The sequence below is a fragment of the Arvicanthis niloticus genome, chromosome 1 (genome assembly GCF_011762505.2).
Source record: "Arvicanthis niloticus isolate mArvNil1 chromosome 1, mArvNil1.pat.X, whole genome shotgun sequence".
Classification (NCBI taxonomy): domain Eukaryota; kingdom Metazoa; phylum Chordata; class Mammalia; order Rodentia; family Muridae; genus Arvicanthis; species Arvicanthis niloticus.
In genome coordinates this window covers 76,492,887-76,511,749 of record NC_047658.1, presented here as the reverse complement: position 1 = coordinate 76,511,749, position 18,863 = coordinate 76,492,887, and the positions used below count along the sequence as shown (strand labels likewise).

General features: G+C 37.6%; 1 protein-coding gene across 4 annotated transcripts; it reads right to left on the bottom strand.

Moving 5' to 3' along the window:
• Positions 1 to 6,027: 6,027 nt before the first annotated feature.
• LOC117698493 (olfactory receptor 10T2-like) lies at positions 6,028 to 12,718 on the bottom strand. 4 transcript variants are annotated; one of them, XM_076940478.1, is made up of 4 exons: positions 12,482 to 12,718; positions 11,886 to 11,980; positions 9,759 to 9,919; positions 6,028 to 8,478 (listed from the first exon to the last, which is right to left on the bottom strand). In XM_076940478.1, exon 4 carries the CDS (start codon positions 7,563 to 7,565, stop codon positions 6,600 to 6,602), a length of 966 nt encoding a protein of 321 aa, XP_076796593.1. In that variant the 5' UTR covers positions 7,566 to 8,478; positions 9,759 to 9,919; positions 11,886 to 11,980; positions 12,482 to 12,718; the 3' UTR covers positions 6,028 to 6,599. The 4 variants fall into 4 exon arrangements, with proteins under 4 accessions (XP_076796593.1, XP_076796613.1, XP_076796604.1 ...); XM_076940498.1 differs by having other exon boundaries at positions 12,519 to 12,718; XM_076940489.1 differs by lacking the exon at positions 9,759 to 9,919.
• Between the last annotated feature and the right edge of the window lie 6,145 nt (positions 12,719 to 18,863).

Genomic DNA, 18,863 nt, shown 5'->3' with positions numbered 1-18,863 from the left:
TTGAAGGTCTGGTAAAATTCTGCACTAAAGCCATTTAACCCTGTTCTTTTATTGTTGTTGCTGCTACTGTTGTTGTTTTGGTTGAGAGATTTTTCATGACTTCTATTTCCTTAGGGGGTATGGAGCTATTTAGATTGTTTACCTGATCTTGTTTTAACTTTGTTAAGTGGTATCTTTCTAGAAAATCATCCATTTCATCTAATTTTCCAGTTTTGAGTATAGACTTTTGTAGTAGGATCTGATGATGTCTTGAATGCCCTCAGTTTCTGTTATGTCTTCCTTTTCATTTCTGATTTAGTTAATTTGGATACTGTATCTGTGCCCTCTAGTTAGTTTGGCTAAAGGTTTATCTATCTTGTTGATTTTGTCAAAGAACCAGTTCATGTTTTTTTTTTTTTTAATTCTTTGTATAGTTCTTTTTGTTTCTATTTGGTTGATTTTGCCCCGAGCTTGACTATTTCTGCCTTCTCTTCCTCTTGGATGTGTTTGCTTCTTTTCGTTCTAGGGTTTTCAGGTGTGCTGTTTAGTTGCTAGTGTAGGATCTCTCAAAATTTTTTGCAAGGGTCCTTAGTGCTATAAATATTCTCTTAGTACTGCTTTCATTGGGTCCATAAGTTTTGGTATGCTGTGTCACCATTTTCATTGAATTCCAGGAAGTGGTTAATTTAAGTTTTATTTCTTCCTTGACCCAGCTATCTTTGAGTAGAGAGTTGTTCAGTTTCCATGGGTATGTGGGTTTTCTGCTGTTTTTGTTGTTATTGATGTCTAGCCTCAGTTCTTTGTGATCTGATTGGATGCATGGGATTATTTCAATATTCTCCTATCTGTTATGGCTTGTTTTATGACAAACTATATGGTCAGTTTTAAAGAGGGTACCATGAAGTGCTGAAAAGAAAGTATTATTTTGTTTTAGGGTGACATGTTCTGTATATATCTGTTAAATTCATTTGGTTCATTACTTTTGTTGGTGTCACTATATTTCTGTTTAGTTTTTGTTTCAATGACCTTTCCGTTGGTGATAGTGGGGTGTTGACATCTCCCACTATTATTGTGTAGGGTTCAGTGTGGGTTTTGAGCTTTAGTAAAGTTTCTTTTATAAATGTGAAATGTGGGTGCCCTTGCATTTGTGGCATAGAGTTCCAAAATTGAGACTTTTTCTTGGTGGATTTTTCCTGTGATGAATATGAAGTGTCCTTGCCCATCTCACTTGATAACTTTTGGTTGAAAGTCTATTTTATTGGATATTAGGATGGGGCCTCCTGCTTGTTTCCTGGGAACATTTGTTTGGAAGTCTCTTTTCCATCCCTTTACTCTGAGGTAGTAAATGCCTTTGTAATTGAGGTGTGTTTCTTGTCTGCTGCTGAATGTCAAATCCTGTTTGTGTATCCAGTCTGGAAAGCTTATACCTTTTTATTGTAGAATTTAGTCCCTAGATGTTTTTATATAGTAAAGAAAGATGATTGTTAGTTTCTGTTATGTTTGTTGTTATAGGTGGCATTATATGTATGTGATTATCTCTTTTTTGCCTTGTTGTGAGATGATTAATATCTTGTTTTATCTTTGGTGTAGATACATTCTCTGTGTTGTGCTTTTCTTTGTAGAATCCTTTGTGGGGCTGTATTCATTGATAGACATTGTTCGAATATGTTTTTTCCTATAATAATTTGTTACTCCATTTATGTTGATTGAGAGTTTTGCTGGTTATAGGAGCCTGGCCTGGCACTTGTTTTCTCTTAGAGTGTGCATGACCTCTGTCCATGATGTTCTAGCTTTTAGAGTCTTTGTTGAGAAGTCTGGTGTAATTATGATCGGTCTGTCTTTATATGTTACTTGGCCTTTTTCCTTTACAGCTTTTAATATTCTTTCTTTGTACTGTGCATTTAATATTTTGATTATTATGTGACAAGAGATTTTTATTTCTGGTCCAATCTATTTGGTATTCTATTGGCTTCTTGAATATTTATGGTCATCTCTATGCTTAGGTTGGGCAAATTTTCTTTTTTGATTTGTTGAAGATGCTTCTGTGTCCTTTGAGCTGGGAATTTTGCTCTCTTCTATTCTTATTATTCTTATATTTAGTCTTTTCATTGTGCCCTGGATATCCTGGATGTTTTAGTTTAGTAGTTTTCTCTGATTTGAATTTTTATTGACAATTGTCTCAGTAACTTAAAAGTTATTTTCTATGCCTGAGATTCTCTCTTCTAGCTCTTGTATTCTGCTTTTGATGCTTGCATGTGTAGTGCCTGACCTCTTTCCTAGGTTTTCCATTTCTAGTATTGCCTTTATTATTTTTTATTGTTTCTACTTCCATTTTTAGGTCTGGACCACTTTGTTCAAATATTTCTCCTGTTTGATTGTGTTTCCCTGTATTTCTTTAAGGGATTTGTTTCCTCTTCAAGAACTACTACCTGTTTACCTGTGTTTTCTTGTATTTCTTTTAGTGAGTTATTTATATCCTCCTTAAAGAACTCTATTATCTTCATAAGATAGATTTTTAGTTCAGCATCATGTTTTTCAGGTGTGTTGGCTTATCCAGTGCTTACTGTGTTGAAAGAACTTGGTTCTAATGATGTCAAAGTATATTGGCTTCTGTTGCTTATGATCTTGCACTTGCATCTTGCCATCTAGTTATCTGTGTTGTTAGCTAGCCTGGGTATCTCTGTCTGGAGCCTGCCTCCTGTGTCCCTGGGTTGCTGCCAGTCTCCTGAGAGGCCTGTATTCCTGTCTGTAGCAGATCTCCTGGGAGACCTTAAGACTGTGGGGGTCTTTAGAGTGGAGACAAGCTGATGATCTGCCCTGTAGAAGGAGCAGGTAGGAAAGGAAATGGAATTCAAGTGTAAGAGGGTTGTGGCTGGGTCCTGAGCCCACTGGGCTCCTCTGGGTTCTCAGCTGCTCTGGTTGTTTGGGAGGGTTTCTTACCTGTTGCCCTGCCTGCATCTGATCTCCTGGGAAGACTTTAGACTTTGAGGTCTTTAGAGGAGCAGGGAAGCTGATGATCTGCCCAGGCTGAAGGCACAGGATAGAAAGGGCATGGCCTGTCAAGTTTTTTTTAAAACAGATATTGTGTAACAGTGTCCTACATAAATAAATGTATTATTCATATACCAACTAAACAGGAATTTTAAATTATGAATAAAGCATCTATTGTATATTTTTAGATATTATAATATATTTGAAAGAGAAAATGTGTTACCAAAAATATGAAATATCTATGCAATCACCATAAAAACCCATAGCTTACACACAACTGTAGTGATAAGTATAGGTAAGCATTTATATCTGGCTTTAAAGGAAATGTATAATAATGCCTTTATATCTGGCATTGAATAAAATGTTTCAGCAAAGCCTTAATTATGTTTGGGCCAATCAGTAGAGGCTGAGATCTTGTAATGTGACTGTTTGAATTTTACAAATATGTTTTTCATTGTGAGAGCTCACAGCTGTACTAATTTTGATCCCAAGACACTCCTGGCAAACCTGGAGTCCTCACATTTGATTATGGCAAGTCATGGTTAAAACGGACTGAGATTTGTGTAGGTTATCTGTGCTCATGGGCAGCATGGACAAGATAGTTTCATAACTGGAACCTTTCATAGCCTATTTAACCTTGTATGGTATTGAAAATAAAGGAACTGTAATCAGATAGCTGGGTGTCAGCCTTCCCTGAAAGGCTGTACTCTTCTGTTTCTTTGGAAATGAAGGATTAGCATCTTGGTGAGCTTCTTTCTCTATTCCAGCACCTATGAGCAACATCAATCAATACATGGCACCCAACATAGTGAGCCATGTAGGAGTAGAGTCTGGACTACTATGACACTTATTGTCAACATCAATTAATACAGAACATTGGAACATTATTTTTTTGTGGTGGATACTGAGTGATTCAATTCACAGGCAAGAATAACTAAGCATTATGATCCTGTGAATTCTCAGGAGGTCAATTTAATATTTCATTTTTTCTAGACATTCATGTATAGTCATATAGGATTGTTTACTATTTACTACATCATTAACTAAAAATTTTCCTAAGAACAATCCGTTCTAAGTTTACTTTGATATTTGTAATAAAGAAATAATGCAAGGCAACTGGGGACAGGATCCTTCAGGTTTCCATTAAGCCTGTGCTACAGTTCTCCATTTTAAAATCCTTTCCAGAGAGAGCTGGTCTTCCAGGACTGCTGTCACACCTAAGTTCACATGTGAGACTACCACTATTATTCCAGTACCTGGCCCAAGAAGGACCTGCCAGGAGCCCACAGGGCACAGGAACCGCGGAGCAGCCTAGGATCAGATCCTTCTGCTTTCCATCTGCATCCCATAGCTAACCCCGTACCACAGCTCTTGTACCCAAATCCCTGCTGGAAAGAGCTAGTCTTTCAGGAGTGCTGACACACCTACGGTTACAGGTGAGACCACCACTATTGCTCCAATACCTGACCCAAGAGGGACCCTGAAGAAGCCCACAGGGCACAGGAACCATGGAGCAGCTGGGAACAAGATCCTTCTGGATTCCATCTGCACTCAAGAGCTAACCCTGTGCCATAGCTCTCCATATCCAAATCCCACCTAGAGAGAGAGCTTGTCACCCAAGAGTGCTGACACATCTCAGATCACAGAACACCATACTCAGATCCCACCCAGAGAGAGCTGGTCTCTCAGGAGTGCTGATGCACCTAAAATCACAGGCACACAGGAGGGACAAGTTTCAGTCAGAGACAGCAAGTATCATGAACAGGATACAAGAGATAGAAGAGAGAATCTTAGGTGCGTAAGATGCCATACAAAACATTGACATAACCGTCAAAGAAAATGCAAAATGCAAAAAGCGCCTAACCTAAAACATCCGGGATATCCAGGACACAATGAGCAGACCAAAGCTAAGGATAATAGGTATAGAAGAGAGTGAAGATTCCCAACTTAAAAAACCAGTAAATATCTTCAACAAAATTAAAGGAGAAACCTCCTGTAACCTTAAAAAAAAAAAAAAAAAAGAGAGAGAGAGAGAGAGAGAGAGAGAGAGAGAGAGATGCCCATGAACATACAAGAAGCCAACAGAACTCCCAATAGACTGACCAGAAAAGAATTCCTCTCATCATATAATGATCAAAACACCAAATGCACAAAACAAAGAAAGAATATTAAAAGCAGTAAGGAAAAAAGGTGAAGTAACATGCGGACCTATCAGAATTACATCAGACTTTTCAAAAGAAGAAGACTCTAAAAGCCAGAAGATCTTGGGCACCTAAGAGAGACTAAGAGAACACAATTAAAGCAATGCTAAGAGGAAAACACATAGTTCTGAGCACCTCCAAAAAGAAACTCAAGAGAGCATACACTAGCATCTTGACAGCACACCTGAAAGCTCTTGAACAAAAAGAAGCAAATACACTCAAGAGAAGTAAATGGCAGGAAATAATCAGACTCAGGGCTGAAATAAATCAAGTAGAAAGAAAAAAAATTACAAAGAATCAACAAAACCTGTAGCTGGCTCTTTGAGAAAGTCAACAAGATAGATAAATCCTTAGTCAGACTAACCAGAAGGCACAGAGACAGTATCCAAATTAACAAAAATCAGTAGGCTTCATCATCCCAGGAATTTAGGGATGGTTCAATACAAGGAAATATGTCATTGTAATCTTTCTGTCCTGGTTTCTTGGAAATCCTGTGTCTTTTATCTACAAACACTGTGTTCTTCTGGAACATCTGAGCCCATAGCTTTACATGTTCTGAAAGTCTTGGGATTGTCCCTGTTTTGCAAAGAAGGCTGCATCTCATAGACCTAAGCAAACAACTTTTCTCTGACTCCAAAAACAATTGGGGACTTCTACAAACATATGCTGTTCCTGCCTTATCTTCCTGAGTCCTGGGATTACTGAAGTGAACCATTATGTCAAGCCTTTGCTTATATAAACACTATTAAGTAATGTGTTCTTTTATTTATTCAAGTCTTATTTTTATTATTTACTCAAAATGAGTTAAACCAAAGAGTTTCTTAAAATTTCTTTGAATAGGCAAATCCATGGAAACCAGAAAAGTGGGAGGAACAATTCTAGGAGCCAGAGGGCTTGAGGACACTACCTGAACCCAACCTACAGAATCAACTAAGCAGAGCTGATCAAGGCTCACAGAGACTAAAGCAGCAAACACAGATCCTATATGGGTCCTAGCTAGGTCTTCTTCATATATGCTGAGATGATGTAGCTCAGAAGGACTCCCTAATAATTCAAAGGCATGTTTTGAGTGTGTTTTCCCACATATACAATATACACACACATATAAATACATATTAGTATTTTAATGTTACATCAAGTTTTATAGCAAGAAGACTAAAGCTGTACTAGATCTGATAACTAGAAATAGTAGCTAAAGTTTGGATGTGGAGGCTCATGCCTTAAATCCTAACAGAGGCAGGCAGATCTCTGAGTTCAAGGTCAATCTGTCTACATAGTAAGTTCTAGGCAATCTGGAGCTACATAATGAGACCGTCTATGTCTCAAACACATAACCAAAATAGCAGAAGTGAAGATAATCGCTCATTTCACAAAAAGCTGATCTTAATCCTTAGGAATCCTATTTTCCACCAACACCATACATATCTTTCAAATCTTCTGGACTCTTTTACTTACCATTTTGGGGAAAAACCTGATTACATTGCCTATGTCTTTCCTTAAGGCTGTCTGCATGCCTTTGTTCCTTAGACTGTAAATGATGGGGTTGAGCAGAGGTGTCAGAATGGTGTATGTTACTGCCAACAATGTGTTATCCCTGAAAGAGTAACTGTTCTTGGGTCTCAGATAGACAAAGCAAGCAAACCCATAATGTATGAACACCACTGTGAAATGGGAGGAGCAAGTTGAAAAGGTCTTATACCTTCCCTTGGCAGAGGGCATTTTCATAACTACTGTCACAATGAAGACATAAGAAACCATGATGAAAATAAAGCTTCCTACCAACACAAAGGCAGTAAGTGCAAAGAGAATCACTTTATGATAAAAGGTTAAATTGCAGGCAAGGGAGACCACAGGATCAATATCACAAAAAAAGTGCTGAATGATGTTGGAGTTGCAAAAAGACAAGCTGAATATTGTGATGACAATACACAGAGAGACTGAGAAGCCAAGCACACCAGAGGCAATGATGAGCTGAAGACAGATCTTTTGGGTCATCAGGATTGGATAATGCAGAGGGTTTTGGATGGCGGTGTAACGGTCATAGGACATGGCAGACAAGATGAAGCAGTTGTTGCCTCCCAAGCCAAAGAAGAAAAACATCTGAGTGGCACACTCAGGGAGAGAGATGGCCTTGCTCTTTGATACCAAGTCCACTAACATGCGGGGTAGGATCACCATAGTGGTGCATGTTTCTGAAAAGGACAGGGCAAAAAGGAAAAAGTACATGGGAGTATGAAGGTTGTGATTGAGCTTGATGGCCACCATGATGGATGCATTTGCTAAAAGAATGCTCGCATGGGAGAGGAGAACCACAACAAAGAGTAGATTCTGCAGTTCTGGGAAACTGGAAAATCCCCACAGAAGGAATGTAGTCACTATGGTGTGGTTGCCCATCCTCCTAGTTGTAGTGATTTTGCCCCAAAGCAGGATGTATGTTTACGGTAAAGACTCAGAGATGACTGTAAAGAGGTTGTACACTGGTGTCAGCAAGGTTTTGTTCGAGATCACCTGAGTTAATCAATTCAATAACCTTAAAGACACACATGTATGCAGGTGACTAAGGGAAAAGTTAGAAAAGTTAGGAGTCAAAGTGATGAGAATATTTCTAGTATGTAGATATGTTAAAACCTCAAAGAGCAGACTTAAGTATCTTCTTGGTTTTTAGTCACAAATCTTGTCTTGAAATTTGTGTTCCTGAATCAGGATCTGTAGAAGTAGAACAATATATACAAAATTTCTTCACTCTCACTCACTCAATTCTGTAACGCCATATTTTTTTCAGCTCATTATTTTATATGATGGCACTCTGGATTGGATAAAAGAATAAAATAATTTCTTTGCTTAAGTTATTTAAAGTGGACATATCATTTTTCAAATGTCTTGGGGAGATTAATAGAAATTTCCTATAGAAGGTAATATTTCTCTTAGGGTTGTTTTGTTTACACCTAAGTTTCTTATTATTCTCTGGTTCCAAAGTGTGACTGAATTAGTCAGGGTTCTCTGAAGGAACAGAACTGATAAAATTAAGCCATATATATTAAAATGGGTTTTATTAGAGTGGCTTGTAGGCTGTGGTCTGGCTAGTCCAACATTGGCAGTCTCAAGCTGGAAAGTGCAAGATCCTGATAGTTGTTCATTCTATGAAGTTGGATGTCTTAGTGGTAACCACTCAACTTTGGGATCACAGAGAAGTAGGTTCTGACACAAGTGAAGTAATGCCTCAGCAGCAGGATAGATGAGCTTGTCCATGAGAATGTGGGCAAGGAAGCAAAGCTTCACTCTTCCATGTTGTTTCAATAGCTTCCCACTAGAAAATATAGCCAAGATTTAGGGTAAATATTCCCATATCAAATGATCTAATCAATAAAAACCAATGATAAGTGTGCCTAGCTGCCTGAGTGCTAGTTGATTCCACATATAGTCAGGTTGACAACCAAGATTACCCAGCATAGTGACAGTTTTGAAAATAACCAGATAAGATTAAATAAACATTGGGTATTTCAGCCTGTTTTAAATATACAATAATGTTACTACATTAATAGTTTATATTAGTTTTAGAACACATCAATGATTTTGAACATTTTCAGAACATCACAATGGACTTAGCTGAAGTGTAAGTATTTTGAAAACACTGTTTCATTTCAGACTGTCAATATTTGTCATAATGGTTTGATCAACATTTTGCTAATATACTAAGCTAATATACTTCAGTGGTTTTACAGCAGAGAGAGTCCTGAAGGAAACACTTTAAATTACTGAGATCAGTTTTCACATCATATTTCAAACTTATTTATGCTTTATTTTTTCACACTAAGCAGAAATTGATGGGTAAGAATGACAGATTTAGGAATATTATTTTCATTTAAACTTCATTCACTGCTAAATCATATGTAGTTGGGGACTGAAAAGAAAATGATGGAGAAAGACAGAGAAATAGATATTGGCTGGAAATTATTCTAGAGAATTCACAGAGATTAATGAAAAAGATGATAAACTAAGATGAGAGTTGCTATTTTATAATTTATACCTTATATTTAGTAACAGAACATAATAAAACTCTGGCCAGTTAACCAGCATCTATTTAATACAATGCACTATAAAGAAAGTGGAGTTAGACTGTGCTCATGTAACCCTCATAAGCTCATGTGGTAAAGATTGTCATTTAGGTTTTACACAGTATGAAAGTTTAGTGAGGGTGACTGTATGGTTATTAGCAGTCATGGCTTTTTCCATCTTATATTGACCAAACACCTATAATGTGCATCTCATTGCCTGAGAAACACAGTGTAGATACAGTTGTACAGATGGCTATGATATTGTTTTGTCCATTCATCAGCAGAGGCCTGTGTGAGGAAGTTACTTACCTAAGTGGACTATACAATGGTCTCTATGAACAAAATCAGGAGAGAGACAATTAGAGCTATGACTAACATAAGGGCTCTCTGTGAGCAACGAAAGTTATCAAGCAATCTTCTCTGATCCTCTTGTGCTTTGTCTTAAGATCAGGTTTTTCCCTCTGAAGGTGACTCAGTGTAGTTATTTTTAAAACAAAATCCTGTCCATTAAATTCTTTCAGCTTTAGGTTACCTTTTGTGATTTTAAGGTTTAAAATTTATTTCATTTTCATTTTGTTTCATTTTGTGAAAAGGCCTTCAGTTTCCTTTGGAAAATGTTTTAGTCTCTTCTACATATGGAATACAGATTTGCCCCATCATGCCTCTTCTGATTTTTTAAGTTGTTAATAGTATCTGTTGAGATTAATGAGACCACTTTTAACTTGTTTAAGCTTTTATACCCAACAGGTCATTTCCTGCATTCCAAATTCTATATTCTATTTTTAAATACAAGGGTTATTGACATAGATTATTTTCCATAGAGTGAAATTGTATCTCCCAAGCTTATTAAACACACAACTGCACACACACACACACACACACACACACACTTCATTCATCACACTGTGACCTAATGATAGTTTTCTAAAGACAGGTTATATTAATCAAACCATTGATTATTTAAAAAATAGTATATAGAAACCCACTGTTTATAAAGGGAAACACAAATATCCCAGCCTGAATCTCAATGTTCTTTTCAAGTAGAGATGTTTGTTGGTTCAGTCTCTGCTATATTTCCACCTATCCCACACTGAAGCTAGATGATGCACCCTGCCTTCCAAATGCAACCTAATCCCACTGTTACTTTGCATACAGTATTGTTTCTGCTCAACTCTTCACTTTTGCATTGGAGTTTTACACATTTTTTCAATTCATTTGCTTTTACTCATTTACATTTTCTTGGCTCTGGAATCCTAGCTAAGAATGCCTCCTCCATTTTACTTTGATCACTCATATGATTTTTGCAATAGTCTCTAGTCTCGGCTTTCCTGTTTATATATTCTCCCATATCAAATTTACCACCATGGTATGTCTCTTCTTTGTAGAAACTGTTGTCTACACACTTTATGTGTTAGTTATTTTTCATAGCTGGGGCCAGAATGTCTAAATAAAGTCTCAAAAGAAAAACTGTTTATTTGGCTCTTAGTTTCATTCTTGATTTTCTGACTCCATTGCTTAGGGCCTGAGGTGATGATGACATAGGATATTATGCAAGAGAAGAGTGCTTTCCTCTGGGAAACAGAGAAGAATGCCTGTGTTTATCATCTTCTTTTCATTTGTCCCTTTTATCTTATTTATGTTTTAGGCTGGGCCATGACCTGGTGTACATTCAGATCATGTCTCTTTACCTTAGTTAATCCTTCTGAAAAGTCCCCACAGACACACAGTGGTATGCTTTACGAGTATCAAGGTTTCTTCTTCTTCTTCTTCTTCTTCTTCTTCTTCTTCTTCTTCTTCTTCTTCTTCTTCTTCTTCTTCTTCTTCTTCTTCTTCTTCTTCTTTTCTCCTCCTCCTCCTCCTCCTCCTCCTCCTCCTCCTCCTCCTCCTCCTCCTCCTCCTCCTCCTCCTTCTTTTCCTCTTTTACTATTTCTGTTGTACAGCCCTCTGTATCACCAGAGCAACCCTAAGAGGTAAGTCGTGCTTAAGTAGTCTTCCTTTTGACAAGGAAACTATGGCCCAGAGAGGTTCTTGGTCTGCAGGACATTAGTGCATCTGGATGGCATATTTATAGCAAGGCAATAAGTCTGGAGACTCTGTTTGTCTATTTAGACTGTAACATTTAAAAAATGCAGTGGTTGAACCATGGGTTCAAAGTCTTGGCAGACCATTCTCATTTCCTGCTTCCAAGATCCCCTATTTAAGAAACATTTCTCAATTTCCCAACTTGTTTCTTAATCTTCTGCTTGCCTGTGTTGTTGCTTTCACCTGCAGTGAACTTTCTGACCAGAGAGATCAAATGTTACTTGCCCCAGGAACGCTTCCTAAACCTCTCTGCTTCTCTCAATCATTTATTTTGGGTTTCTAAACTATTTTGTTTTGATGAGATTTAAAGGCGTGTGTGTGTGTGTGTGTGTGTTTGTGTGTGCGTGTGCATGTGTGTGTGAAAACAAGCTTAATTTTATTATTGTTCAGAAAACAATTCATTTAAAAATGCTGTGTCTTCATCCTACAGTATCATTCTTGTGAATATAGGTTTTTGATGATGAATAGCTCAGTGACTATATGGAATATTGTGTTCCCCAGAAAGTTTTCTATAAACAATCATTATGAACGTGTACAAATTTCTTTCTAGCACAGTCCTTAATTGACTAGAATTTACCTCATTTTGGTAGCTGGCAGTTCTCCAAATGATCTCAGGATCCTGTGTTCTCAGCACTGTGAATATGTGCATGCACTTTGCTCCTTTCTGATTACCTGAATTTATGAATGGTGAACAAACCAACAAGTTAACAAAAGTCTCAACTGCATGAGTTTTTTCTTAGAGCCCAGAAGAAATAAATTATCTCTACATTTCTAGACACTATTCCTTATTTAATACAGTATGAAATCATACTAGATACACACAGTGGTCTTCTTTGAAGAACATCTCAGAATTGCTAGAATCTATGAGAAAAAAAAAAAACAACAAAAACATTTTCCCTCATACGCATTACAAGTTCTTGGTGTTTTCCAGAATGTGATATTCAAGTATGAAGATAAGTGAGGTTTATACAGACTTCATCGACAAGTTGCTTGATGATCTCATACTTAATCCATTTCTTAATCCTAACTCTTAATTGCAATTTCTTAATGCTTAATTAATCTAATTCTTAATTACAATTTCTTAATCCATTTTAATAAAGTGGAACAATGTCAGTGTAATGCCATTACAATCCCCCTTTATCCTTGGCTGTCATTGGAGAACAAGATACTTACTGTATTGTAATAACTGATATTTTTCTCTTGTCCTTACCCAGGCTACATCTGGCTTTTCCCATCCTGTCCTCTGTCTGTTTTCAGTCCATCATTTCCATGTATACTTTTTCCCACTTCATCTCTGTAAGAATAAGAAAGAGGATTTCTGCAAATTCTTTCTGGGATTTTGTACATCTCATAATACAGAGATAAGCAGTGAAGTTATTTTCCCAATCAAATGTCTGTGAAATGTCTTTTTAGTATAGCTTCTTATAATTTAAGTCACTGTCTTCAGCATTGCTTATAGGTGGGGCTTGAAACACTGAAAGATTTAATGAGAGTCATGGGGCCACTGGAGATGATTATCTTGAGACTGTTTTAGATAATAGAAAGTATGGATTTGTGGGGCTTTCATGGAACGCCCTGTCCATCAAGTGCTTTTAAATTTCTGAGAAATTTCTAAGGTGTGATATGGACTTCTGTGGCTTATTGTTGTTTTTCTGAATATCTGGGAATGGCTGAAGATAAACTTCTTAAAATATCTTTGGCACAATAGGTTCTGGGGGCATATTTACCTCTTGCATAATCCCATTTAATTTTTTGACTTGGGAACTTTACCAACTCCTTCTGCTTTCTGCTAGTGTATTTTCATGGTAAAGGAATGAGTACCACAAGATTATTTCTGGGGAAAACAAGAGCCAGTCAGGAAGAGATAGATCAAGTGATATAATTCTTGCCACTCATTTCTCATAAGGCAACTGTGTTTCAGAATACATTGTTCTCAGAATATATCAGCTTTCATACAAATCCCTGCTTAGTGCACTGACATTTATTTTACCTGTAAATTGCTTCTAAATGTCCATATCAGCATCAAATTCTTTAACAATTTTGGTACTATCAATCATATCATATCTTCACTGTTATTTTTTATAACTTCAGAACTTATGGCAAAACAATCAATGTGTTATTTCTTTTATAAATGAAATTAAGAGCTGAGTGTCTCAGTCTGCAAGGTGCTTGATAATAAGACTGAGGACATGAGTTTGATTCCCAGCATCCATGAGAAGATCTAGGTGGCCCCTGCTCATAATACTAGCATTACACAAACTCTCTGGAATTCATTGGCCAGATAGACAAACCTACTTGTAGAATTCTAAGCCAATGAGAAATACTAAAGAGCTCCAATGAAAGTAGATTGTTTCTTATCAATAATGCCCAAGGTTGTTCTCTGCTCTACACACACACACACACACACACACACTCACAGGTGAACACATGAACACACACATACAAACACACTCATACAACTAAATGAATTTTAGTTTTAATCTAACACACAACATATAAAAAGTTAAGGTACTTATTTTTTAAATGAAATTTTTATTTTTAACTAATACAGAAAAGCTAGTTTCAAGACTATGTGATTTGGTGGAAAAATATAATGTCTGTAGTATATATTAATTTAAACATCGATAGCTCCTCAAACCCATTATGTCTTTTTTATTGGATATTTTATTTACATTTCAGATGGCATCCCCTTTCCTCATTTCCCCTCCCTAGAAAACCTCTATCCCATGCCCCCCTTTCCTTTGTGCTTTTATACAATTTTTAAAAATGTTAATCAAAGGCTTTATAAGCTTGGTAATGCTAAATCAGAAGGGTAACCCAATACCCAACCTAGATATATAAACTATCTTTGACTGTTGGAGACACATGAACATCTGCCTCCATGCCCCACCTCTTTCTCTCTCTTTCTCTCTCTCATCACCAAGCTTCTCCTCTCCTCTCCTCCTTCTTCTTCTTCTCTCATTACTCCTTCTCTTCCTCTTGGTACTCCTTCCCCCTTTGCTCCTCCTACATATAACCCTTCCTGTTAAAATAAAACTTATCTCTCAAAATGCAATTAGAGCATAATTATGCCAATTTATACCAGTGAGGTACAAGATAGTCCTAATACCCAGTCCATCATTTTGTTGACTAAACAGAACCTCTGTCATCTATCCTAACTAAAACACTTAGTTCTGACCTGGCTTACTTCTTGGCTTTAGAATGAATGTCAGCTGAAAACCATCCAATCAGATCTTTTCTCTCAAAGTAAATAGCCAGGATTGGCTATGAGACTATAGGCCTTCAACCCCGTCAGAAATCCAGAATGACTGAGTTAACTGAAATTATGGGAAGCACAAAGCATAACTTCTAAAACTTAGCCAATTTATAGAGACTGCTGAACACCTGGACAGTCCCTATACTACGGAACGTTGGTGCATCAAATCTTCAGCCTTCTGGTCCAGAATCATCTGACAGACCTTAGTGATGCAGAATTATTAAGGGCTGATTACTCTGTCTAGGCAGATATAATCAGTCGACTATTCTGCAAGTGTGTCCTTTTCTGGACAGTAATTTTTCTGTAGATGGAAAGAGGCAATTCTTGCCTAGTGGATGTCTCCCAACAGCTGGAGTAACTCCAAAGATGTTCAATTTCTTCTTAGAATCCAAGACAGGAAGCTGTCAGGAGCAGACAGGTCTCTAATCAAAATGAACATTAATATAGAAATGTTTGTAATGTCAATTCTGTGGACTTCTGATGTTTTGAAAACCAACTATCCATGTAAGGTAATCTGGACTGTTGTCTGTTAACTCCTCTCAACTATTTCTAAATAAAATACAGAAAATACCCTAATAATAAACTCCAAGCCATGAATTTGCTATAGTCCCTTAACTCACAGGCTAACCATCTCAAACATGTTAAAAAAGTTAAAGAAGGACTGGGTCTAAGCCTTGTATTCCTAAATGTGTTATACAGGCACAATGCCTAGGAGAGTGTCAATATTCATCTCACTTTTATATCAATAAGAAGCTAGTACCAATGAAAACCTTAAATTTTAAATCAAAGTAAATTTTGTACTATTTAAGAAATTATAATTTCATCTTGATAATAATTATACAGATTTCTACCAATAGGTTATGGCTATACAATAAATCCTAGCTAATCCTCCCTGTTCCAACAAAACCACTACTTTTGCCTAGAAAGACAGCCCAATATTAACCACCTTAGTCCCTAAGCCCAGGGAATAGGGGTGCTGACTCTTAACTTCTTCAAGCTGATTAAGGGCGTTGAGATATTAGAAGAGGGGTGGGGGGAAGAGTAAATTGATAAGCCTCTGATGTCTGTGTCTTCACTGCATCCAGATGGTATTCCAGAACATCAGAGGTTTGGGCAGGTCTGCTCAGTTTGCTTGTTGAGTAGATACACCAAGGCTGTGTATTCTGCAATATACAATTCTCAAAACAAATTTTAGTATCAAGTTAATTTTTTTTAGAGGGCTGACATTTTATTAAAGATGTTGGTTCTAACAATTTTTCTCTTTTTTCCCTTTTTAAATTGGTTATAATATTTACATTTCAAATTTTATCCCCTTACCCCATTTCCCCCATCACCCAGGAACCCCTTATCCCATCCCCCCTCCTTGTGCTTCTATGAGGGTGTGATTTTACTGTTTCTATGATGCTATTTCTGTTAACATAAACTGTCTCCTAAGTATCTAAATCCTTCCATTTGTGTTATTAAATCACCTTTTCTTTCTTTTTTCCTTTTTCTTTTTTTCATCTTTTTTTTAAAAAAAATTGAGTATTATATTTATTTACATTTCAGATTTTATCCCCTTGCCCCACTTCCTCCCACCACCCAGAAAGCTCCTATCCCATCCCCCCTCCTCATGCTTATATGAAGCTGTGCCCGAACCTACCCCCACCCCCACTACCCCCTCCCCACCCTCACATTCCCCGCCCCCCACTCTGTGTTTGTTTTTCATGGGACCAAGAATCTCCTCTTCCACCTATGCCTGACAAGGCTATCCTCCACTACATATACTGCTGAAGTCATGGGTCCCTCCCTATGTGCTCCCAGGCTGGTAGTTTAGACCCTGGGGGGGCTCTGGTTGTTTGCTATTGTTGCTTTCCTCCTGGGGTCACAAACCCTTTCTGATCCTTCAGTCTTCTCTCTAACTTCTCTATTGGGAAACCCTTGATCATATCAGTGGTTAGCTGTGAGCATCATGTTCTGAATGTGTCAGTCTCTGGCAGACCTCTAAGGAGACAGCTATATCATGTTCTTGACAGCATGCACTTCCAGCCATCCACATCAGTGTCTAGCTTAGGTGAATGTATATGGGATGGATACCCAGGTGGAATGGTCTCCAGATGGCCCCTCCTTCAGTTTTTGTCCCATGTTTTGTTTCCATATTTGCTCCCTTGAGTATTTTTGTTTCTCATTCTAAGTAGAACTGAGGCATCCCCACTTGGTCTTCATTCTTCATGTGCTTCATGTGGTCTATGGGTTGAGTCTTCGCTATTTCAAGCTTTTGGGCTAACGTCCGCTTATCAGTGAGTAAATACCATGTGTGTTCTTTTGTGAGTGGGTTAACTCACTCAGGATGACATTTTCTAGTTCCATCCATTTACCTAAGAATTTTTCGAATTTATTATTTTTAATAGCTGAGTAGCACTTCATTGTGTAAATGTACCACATTTTTTGTTTTCATTCCTCTGTTGAAGGACATCTGGGGTCTCTCTAACTTCTGGCTATTATAAATAAGGCTGCTATGAACATAGTGGAGCATATGTCCTTATTATATGTTGGTGCATCTTCTGGGTATATGTCCAGGAGTGGTATAGCTGGGTCCTCAGGTAGTGCTATGTCCAATTTTCTGAGGAACCTCCAGACTGATTTCCAGAGTGGTTGTACTAGCTTGCATTCTCACAAACAATGGAGGAGTGTTCCTCTTTCTCCACATCCTCGCCAGCATCTACCATCACTTGAATTTTTTATCTTAGCCATTCTGACTGGTGTGAGGTGGTATCTCAGGGTGTTTTGATTTGCATTTTCCTGATGACTAAGGATGTTGAGCATTTCTTAAGGTGCTTCTCAGCCATTCGAATTTCCTCAGTTGAGAATTCTTTGTTTAGCTCTGTACCCCATTTTTAATAGGGTTATTTGGGTGTCTGGAGTCTAATTTCTTGAGTTCTTTGTATATATTGGATATTAGCCCTCTATTGGATCTAGGATTGGTAAAGATCTTTTCTCAATCTGTTGGTTGCTGTTTTGTCTTATTGACACCATTATGTCTTTATAAAACATAATTACCATCTAAAAAATTAAAGGCCTTCATTGTAGAATTTCCATACACATTTGTGTCCACTCTATTTTCTCTCTCATGTACCCATCTTCTCCTCTGCCCTATCTCAATACTCTTCTCAGTCACTAATAATCCTTCTTTATTTTCAGACCACTCCTTAAAATATTTTCTGCATATTAGGAAGAACCTGGGATGTTAGCAATGATGCATTTGGCTCATTACAATTCTTCCATTGCATACATCTTTTCTTCCACACCACAAGGTTTTTAATGACTGAATAAAACAGCCTATGATGTATATACAGAATATTTTCTTTAGCCATTCTTCTGTTGGATAAGCTTCTGGGCTAAATATTGGTACAATAAAGGTAATTATGCAAGTAGGTCTTGTGTGATGACTTCATCACCTTTGGATCTATGTATTGAAGTGGTATATTCAGATCATACAGTGATCTGACAGAAATATAGAGAACTCCATATAATTTTCTGAAATGGTTGTGCTAATCTACATGACTACCAACACTATTAAGGGTTTCTTTTTCTTCACATCTTCACCAGTATTTGTTACTATTGGTACTTTTGATAATAGAAATACAAGTGTGGCAAGATAAAGCTTTGGTTTTCATTTCCTGATGGCTAAACATGTGAAGCATTTACTTATATATTTATGAGCCAATGATCTTTTTTTAGATAAGGTATTATTGTATGGCCTAGGATGGTCTTTATTTGTTTATTTTTTATTGAATATTTTATTTACATTTCAGATGTGATCCCCTTTTTTATTTCCCTCCAACCCAGGAACCAACCTCCTATCCCATCCTCCCTCCTCCTGCTTCTATGAGGATGTGCCACCACTCACCCGCCAGCTCCCACCTCCCGACCCACAAAGTTCCCCAAACTGGGGCAACCAGCCTTCACTAGATTAAGGACTTCCTCTCCCACCTATGCCCGACAAGGCCATCCTCCCCTACATATACAGCTGGATCCATGGGTCTCTTCCTATGTGCTCCCAGGCTGGTGGTTTAGACCCTGGGAGCTCTGGTTGGTTGGTATTGTTGCTCTCCCCATGGGACCACAAACTCAGTTCCTTGAGTCTTCACTCTCACTCCTCCATTGAGAAGCCCATGATCACTTCAATGGCTAGCTGTGAGTACCATCCTTTGTATATGTCAGTCTCTGGCAGACCTCTAAGAAGACAGCTATATCAGGCTCATGTCAGTATGTGCTTCCTGGCATCCACATCAGCATCTACCTTTGGTGACTGCATAT

What these genes read in the sequence shown, in the direction of transcription:
- LOC117698493 (XM_076940478.1), bottom strand. Translation starts at nt 7,565, where the DNA reads ATGGGCAACCACACCATAGTGACTACATTCCTTCTGTGGGGATTTTCC.